The following is an 8686-nucleotide window of genomic DNA, read 5'->3' as shown; positions in this document are numbered from 1 at the left end:
TGATACGTTGCCCAACCCTGTCCTAACAAATCTTAAGTCCACCTCAGGACGCACAGGAAGATATGCTGATCTACAGTCCCTTATCAGTTAGAAGATAAATAAATGATAATGATTCTAGTATAGTTAAAGTTTAGTGTGGGGCAGAAATAAGCCCCCCAGCCACAAAACAGTAATAGTGCGCAGTAGCTCTAACTCATATCACAACAACAACAACAATAGCTATAGTTTGACATAGTCAAACTCCAGACAACATTCCAAACTGTCTATATAGCAGACATCAGATAATGTAACTATATAGTTAAACTTTAGAAACTGTTTTTACGTAAAATTTACGAAACGAGCCACTCGTCGCCAGCGACGACCAAGTGCCGTTCAAAACCTCCCAAAAGGACTTCACAAGCAGGTACCAGCGGGTCATAACAAACGAGTGAAAAAGAAAAAACTTTTCTGTAAATTATGATGTCTCACGGACGAACCTCGGTAATAAATTCGAAACGAGTGAACATGAACCAACTTTTAAGGAAATTACGATATATATATACATTTTTACGAAATAAAATATAAGACATAAATCATTACTCCTTTACGCTACTCAATTAAGACAAGATTTTCCAGACTAAAGTTTTAGCGATTAGGGAGACATATCAGTAAATTATTCCATCATGAACAAATGCACTTTTTACGTTTTTTATCGGTAATCAACAGTAATTGAAAGCATTTTATCCTTCAATTCATAACATGAAAACTAGAGTAGTTGGACAGAGTAGTGCAGAAATCAACGGATTTATTTGTCTAGGTATAGATCTAAATATAGTTATTATTTCTTTAGATTTTTTTACGAACAGTGTGGTAGAAAAATAGCGAATAACCACTAATTATAGTGTGTAATCTATTATATATTATAGTGTATTACGGAATTACTTTAACGAATTAATAGACAGTACGAAAAAAAATTATTGTTAAGATTAATTAATCCATTTTATAAATACCATAGATATAATGTAATTTGTTCCACAATTTACTAATTATATTGAGAAAAGTTAAACGTTAACTTAAACTACTTCAACTTACCATGCACTAATTAATTCGTTATTATTTTTAATACCATTTAAGAAATAAAAACATTTTAAAAATTAAAAATTGTTATACAGAACATGCACAGGTTATATAGTCTATATAATGATATCATCATAACAAACAGCTGAACAAAATTTTATTATAATTAAACAATTGTTATAGAGGTTTAATTATTTGTTTTAATTTTTCCTTTTCTTTAATGTTAAATAAACTGACATCAGTAGCGCAATATAAGTTCTCAATACACTGTCATCTATCAACAGATTCGTGAACAAATATAACTTTTATATTAATTTAATTATACTATAATTAATTAATGAAACTATTTTATATTTTATTGTATTAAATATAATATGTAATTATATATTAATATATAATATTATATTTATTACTACGATATACTAATATTTAAAGTTATGATATATAAATGTTAGCAAATTTTTAAATACACACAAAAAATGATTTCTTATGAAATAAAGAGTTTTTAATATTATATAAAATAATCATTATATTAGAAATAATTAATTCATAAGTTATTTTTTTTATAAGATTATCCGCTTTATATTTTATTGATCACTTATCTGTATGAACAACTACTAAATACTGATGTCAGAATAAAACTAGTCCCAGTTTTTCGAACATCATAACAATATTTGTTGCTTACTCACTCGTCATCTACGCTTTTTCAATTCAAATTATAAATAAATTAAAAACCTTATAAGTTCTCAACTAAGCAAATTAAAATATATACACAGTTCAGTATATACTTTAATACATTCAATATAAGCAAAACAACGTTTTGATTTGCATAATTATATCATATTTATTGCATTCAAATAGAAATCTGTGAGAACAACTCGTATGATTTTTTATTAAAATACAATTTCTAGTTGAGATTCTAGAGCTTACTCATCTAGTACTACTGACTGAAATATAAGCGTGAGAACTGTATCTGCCAGTTCTCAATATATGGGTAATATCAATATTAATCGAGGAAAATACAAATAAAAATTTTAAAGAAATTAATTTTAGTATTTAAAAATCTTTATTATGGAACATAAAATATTTTATTATCTTAAGTTAAAATGTGAAAAATATAATACTCAAAAGAATAAAAAATGTGTATATATTATTTAAATAGTAGATCCTGTCACATGCTTTATTGTAGATTTGGTGACACAAATGGAAGGCTTTACAACACCTCATGTTAATCCAAGTCTCAAATAGTAGTCTATGACTCATGTTTTGGTTGCAGGCCATAATTTAGTAAAGAATTTAGACATGCTACATTTAAAAATTTTAACAAGTTTTTAATTTAGACGCGAAATTTTCTTCTTTTTAGCTTTTAGACGATCCAACATTCCATGCTGGAGTAATGCTCTGCATGGCCCATTTTTTCCTAAGTTTTAAAATACATTTTTTTTTAATAAATCAAAATAATGTTTAACAATTGACATAAATTCTAATAAATATAATACTTTATATTTATAATTTAATACGTTTAGACGTTTCAGAATTGTGTGCTGTACATTTAATTTAACAACAATTTTTTCATATATATGATTTCATATTAATATCACCTCGCTTATTGAAGTTGTTTTTTGCCTGGATCTGGTTTTTTATTTATTAATTTTGTATCAATATTAAAATTAAGAAAGTAATTATTGAAATGGTCTAAAAAACCAAAAAAAAATTTAAGTTTTGATCATTTGAATTCATTTCATTTTTGATAATTTGAATTTTTTTGATTTTCGATCATTTGAATATCACTTCGCTTATTGAAGTTGTTTTTTGCCTGGATCTGGTTTGTTATTTATAAATTTTTTATCAATATTAAAATAAGTAAAGCAATTATTGAAATGGTCTAAAAATCCAAAAATAATTTTAGCTTTTGATCATTTGTATTCTTTTAATTTTTGATCATTTGAATTCATTTAATTTTTTATCATTTGAAATTTTTTTGATTTTTGATCATTTGAATATCACTTCGCTTATTGAAGTTGTTTTTAGCCTGGATCTGGTTTTTTTATTTACTAATTTTTTATCAATATTAAAATAAATAAAGCAATTATTGAAATGGTCTAAAAATCCAAAAAAAATTTTAACTTTTGATCATTTGTATTCTTTTAATTTTTAATCATTTGAATTCTTTTCATTTTTGATCATTTGAATTCTTTTAGTTTTTGATAATTTGAATTTTTTGGATTTTTGATCATTCGAATTCTTTTAATTTTTGATCATTTGCAATTCTTTTAATTTTTGATCATTTAAATTCTTTTAATTTTTGAGCATTTGGTTTAACATACAGTTGTTTCAGATGTGACCAAACACCCATCATCAGTGGTCTCTAGAAACATCTATTGGCTTAATTGTCTAAATAGTATACAAATAGTATATACTATATAAATAGTATACATATTTTAAGACTACAAATGTCAGAAGTTGAACCGTGACACATTTGAATTGCTCTAACGCCTCAAAATATAAAACTAAAGTACGCTTAATGTGTGTTATTCAAATTTAGAATTTCGACTATATCTGATATTCGTTCATTAATAAACATTAGACTTACATTGCTTTTATTTAATTAACCATTAATTAAATAATAACTATATAAATAACTATATAAATTCACGTAATTACTATAAATCATTGTTTTTAAATTTCAGCAGTATTGTGTGAGTAAAGCATTTCTGCATAATTAATCTAGAACGTTAGCATTTTGCAAACATGTGTAAAGATTTCTAGAGTCAGTTATGGTGAGATGAGACGAAAAGAACATTTGTTTAATCTCTTAATTTAATTTTAAATTAAAAATTATTTTTTCCCACACGTCACACCAAGTAATCTGTTTCAAATAGAACCGTGGGAAAAAATGAAGAAATTTTCATATCCAAAAATTTTTTAATTTTTATAAAATTAATTTTTGAACTAAATACTATTAAATGAGTTTCACTTGCAAAACCCGAACGGAGGTTTAAGTTTGGTACTACGGAGATTAGAACCCACATATTCGGGTATCATGACAAACAGAGGTTGGATTATTGTGGTGACGATACTCCCATTCTAACTATAAGTTTAACTTTGGACTACACGAGTAAAATAACTATATTTATTACTTTCATTTGTGGAATTACGTTTTCCAATGAGGATCTGTACCTCAAAGAACAGGAGAGATGTAAGGTCAACCTTTCGGGAAGGAAACTCATATAAATGTATTCAATTGGTACCGGCAGAATTCCTTACAATTTAATGCGTGGCTTTCAATGAAGGCGTTGATACTGTTACGTGTCTTAAAAGCACCGAAGTATTAAGCCTTAACAACAGGTAATCACGTTAGAAAGCTATATGAACTTTGTAAGTATCAGAAACTAAACTATACTAAACTATATATTGGTTCATCTTTATTGTTATAATTAATTCTATAGGAACAAAATATTTGTTGAAATAAACGATTTTAATTTTATTTACAATTGAAAACTTAAATATTTGCTTTATTTATTTCGATATTTAAAAATAAGAAAAAAGCAATATAAAGCCCAGAAAAAAATCCAATGCTTATAAACAACTGAAGTCGATATCAATATTTATTTTATTTTAATATAATATACTCTTATTATCCAATTAAAATTATTGAAATAACTATTAATTATTTGTAATCTCTCGATATATTAAAAACGTTATATTATCAGTAAAAAACTTAAACAATGACTTGCAAAAACAACTACTAATAAAAGCAACAATAAACAACATTATAACAAACACGCTATAAATGCATGCATTTATACTAACACTTAGTATCTGAAGAAATTGTTACCTTTTGGTTGGTGTGGTTTGTGAATAGGGATTTTGGAGTATTTTGGGATGTGTTTCCATTACACGTAACAACAAATTATCTAAGTAATCTTCAAGTTCCTTCACTCGTTGACGTTGTGTTAAAGCTTCATTTTCCATGCCATTTGCAATAAGCATTAGTTCCTACAATAATTTAATTAAAAAATAATTATTTCACTTAATTAGACAATAAAATATATTCAAACCTCTCTGGATTTGCCTTCATATTTTTTGGACAAGGCAGCTGTCATTTCTGAACGTCGCTCAGCATGTGTTGCCGATTTCTCATGTCCAATAATAATGCGTTCATTAGAGGGTTTAACAAACATATTATTATCATCAGATTTATCTATATACAAATATTAAGTATACATTAAAGTCGAGAGTTTAAAAATCAATTAATTAAAAATATTGTACAACACCTAAAAAGAAATAATTATGTATGTGCTGAAAGTACATATATATCTATGTTTACATGAAAAAGTGTGTGTGATTTTGATGAAAGTTAGTGCAAAAACGCTACATTCCACTGGCGTTTTTTTTTATATTTCAATAATGGTGTACATATACAATGATTGCATGCAATTAATTCAATATTATTTAATATTTTTTTCTTATATAATTTGCTAAATTTCTTTTCAAATAATATTAAATAATATTATTAATGGATTTTAATTTGTGTTATTTCTTTTGCATTCGCCAGTGGTACGTCTTCGCCTTAACTACATCAACTGCACACGCTCCCTCAAGTCACACATGCTCACCTCGCTTATTGTAGTATTTAAATTTACTGATACGTTTTTCTTTTGCTTTATCTGTGTCGATTTGCTCCTTCGGAGACTTTTCAAACATGCCAGAATCTTCCGCTTCAACAGATGTGGAACGTTTAACGAAATTAAGTATCCTCTGGTCTTCTTCACGGCGCTTAGCTTCACGACGTGTAATCTCCTGCTGTTGCACATCACGTTGTGGTGGTAGATTTTCCTCTTCTTTTTTGCCATTTAAATGAATGTTTTGATCATTGTTAGTCTCCTTTTCCTTTTCCTTTTCCACAGCCTGCTTTACTATCTCCGCTGATTTTATTGTGTTAATATTATTTTGCATATCCACATTTTTATTATTTAAGTTCTCTTCAGGTTGAGACAATTCTGTAGTTATTTTCACAGAGTTTCTAGGCAAAGCCTGTGGTACGAGTTTAGAATTAAGCGATTCTGAGTTGATAAGATCTTGTGATGTCAATTTATTATCAGAAATAGTATCGAACACTTTACGACTATTTTGATGTTCATATTTAGCAAAAGAAGAATTTAAATCATGGAAGTTCTTCTTTGGTTCATCAGGAGAAGATAAACTGATGTTAGCCATTACAGGAGAAGTTTCCAGCTTAAGTTGTTTCAAATCTCTTACATTATCTTTTATTTCGACTTTATTTTCTGTTATTACTTTTTCTTCTTTTATTGGTATTTCTTCGTGTTCTGAATCAGAAGAAGATGAGGACGATGTTGACGATATACTTTGTTTTCTATCTTGTTTAACGACATTTGCATTATTTTCTTTTATAGTAGTTTCCTTAACATTTTCCTCGGTACTTTCATTTGACTTTGGTAATGGCACACGTGCTAATTCCCATGAACGTCTCTTAAGTGAATCGCTACTACCAATATCTAAATGCTTGCCGTAAAGTTTTGATTCCCACTCATTTAAATTATCATCTTTTTTTTCAACTTTAGGTGGAGTTTGCATTGGTGTTTCAGCTTGAAGTGGCGTGCGAGGTGGTTTTGAGGGAGCCGGCAGTGTATTTGCGCGGTCACTAATATTAGTTTCAAAATTCTCCAAATTGTTATGTGAAGTGTTATCCTCCTCTAAACTATAGTTTGATAACTGCTTACCTACAGCTTTTCCACTATTTCCTAACAATGGAGAAGGCGTGTGTGGTGCAAAATTTTGATTTGGCGCTTGTAGACCAGAACGTATATTTAGCGAGCTACCAGAGCTTTTATGTGACAAATTATCAAATACAAATTCATCTTCATCTTCACTAATTACACCGGGATCCGCTTCTCCAGCTGTTTGACCGTACCGATGACTATTTGGCGTACCAATGCTGGCAAATGAACCACTATAAGACAAGTCATCACCGTCTTTATTTTTCTTTTTATTCAAATGCATTTTAGAGCCCAACGATTTTGCAAATTTCTTAATACCTTTACGTTTTTCTATGGTACCAATCGATAATAAGCTACCACCCACAGATGAGGCTAACTGACCAATCGAAGATTTGTGTTTATCTTTTTTACTTATGTCAGTTAGAGAACCCGACTTAACAATGAAAGAAATACGCACTTCCAATTCGCCACGGTCTTTGTTCTTTTTCTCTTTACCAGGTTTGCTCTCAAGTTTAAACCATTTAGAACGTGGACGATCATATACGTCCATTTCATTAAGTGGCAATGCTACCTGCCCAAGAAACTCATCGATGCCAATATTATTTCGATGTAAGCATATTAGTACTAATTCAGCACGATTTCCTTTATCGGGAATTTTTCTAAAAAATTAATAAGATGCTAATTTAAAAGATAATACATTTATCATTCTCTACTTACAATTCACATTCTTCATTCCAGCTCACGTTTTGTTCAGATTTATCTTTAACCGATGTTTGGTATTTTTCTTTGCCCAGGCCAATGGTGACGAAGCAGTTGTTTGTGCCATTTTTACCTTTGGTCAATAGACCTTTCGCTTTTACCACTGAAAGAAGCAATCAAAAATGTTCAGCACTTAATAACAATGCAATAAAATAATAAATTAAAAAAGAATTGCCGCAGAAGAATCTTTCAGTTAAAGTTGCTCGTAAGCAGGTATAATAAACACAACCACTAAACTAAAAAAGATATAAAAATTTAAAATTAAACTTGAAAGTTAAGTAAGTAATATAACTTAAAACAAAGCTGAGTCGAGTATGTTTATCGAGAAAACTTTACCTAAATATTTTTAAATAAATGACGAAATAAAGGTTAGAGCTTAAAGAGGCAATGAGATGAGAGGTCAGAGTTATGCAAATAATTCTAAATGATAGTTAGGAATTTATGTGGCAAATTATTTCTAACTCAATTGAAATTATCATTGCAATAAAATATTTAGACTTCTCCTTTGTTTTGAGGTGTTTAAAAATATCATTTGCTTTTTTATCTTCTAAGCAAAACGATAAGATAGACTAAAAATGATGCCTTATAATATATAGTTCACTTATAGTTTACGGTTTTGATATTTTGCAGTTGTGCGTCATTATTCAATTCAATTCATGCTTGAATTAACAAATTTTTTTATTATTATTTATACAATATATCATATATTGAACTTTATAAAATAGGTTAAACTGCATTTTAAATCAATTGATTTAAATTATTTAAATAAAATATATTTACAATGCGATTGTGAAACAATAACTAATAGGTAAACATATGTACATATATACGTACATATTTTCTACTGATAGTAAAGATTTCTTTATGGTTGTAGAAAAATATTTAAATTGGAAATATTCCAGTATTTATATGAAAGCATCTTTAATCGCTTGAATTGATTTAAGATTACATATATTTGTTTTCTAGTTTCACTAATAATATCAACTATATTCTTCTAAGAAATATGAAATACTGCAGTAAACAAATTTTTTATTTGTTAATATATTTATTAGAATAAAATTTACAACGAAGCTATTTTTTTATTAAAAAATTAATTGATTATAAAGTTTCATAAAAAAAAATCCCAGCAT

At 27.8% G+C, this 8686-nt stretch overlaps 1 protein-coding gene across 2 annotated transcripts in view; it reads right to left on the bottom strand.

The window, feature by feature from the left end:
• Nucleotides 1-2109: 2109 nt before the first annotated feature.
• The window catches only part of LOC119669228 (rab11 family-interacting protein 1-like), a 13568-nt gene continuing 6991 nt past the window's right edge, over nt 2110-8686 (bottom strand). For both annotated transcript variants that reach the window (XM_038079049.1, XM_038079050.1), the window contains exons 2-6: nt 7515-7659; nt 5676-7456; nt 5118-5260; nt 4895-5055; nt 2110-2476 (exon numbers count right to left, since the gene is read on the bottom strand). In XM_038079049.1, coding sequence (XP_037934977.1) covers nt 2416-2476; nt 4895-5055; nt 5118-5260; nt 5676-7456; nt 7515-7659 — 2291 coding nt within the window. In that variant the 3' untranslated portion in view covers nt 2110-2415. The remainder of the gene's footprint in view (nt 2477-4894; nt 5056-5117; nt 5261-5675; nt 7457-7514; nt 7660-8686) is intronic.

This window comes from Teleopsis dalmanni, chromosome 1 (genome assembly GCF_002237135.1).
Source record: "Teleopsis dalmanni isolate 2A chromosome 1, ASM223713v2, whole genome shotgun sequence".
Classification (NCBI taxonomy): Eukaryota; Metazoa; Arthropoda; class Insecta; order Diptera; family Diopsidae; genus Teleopsis; species Teleopsis dalmanni.
This window is presented reverse-complemented; position numbering and strand designations above follow the sequence as displayed.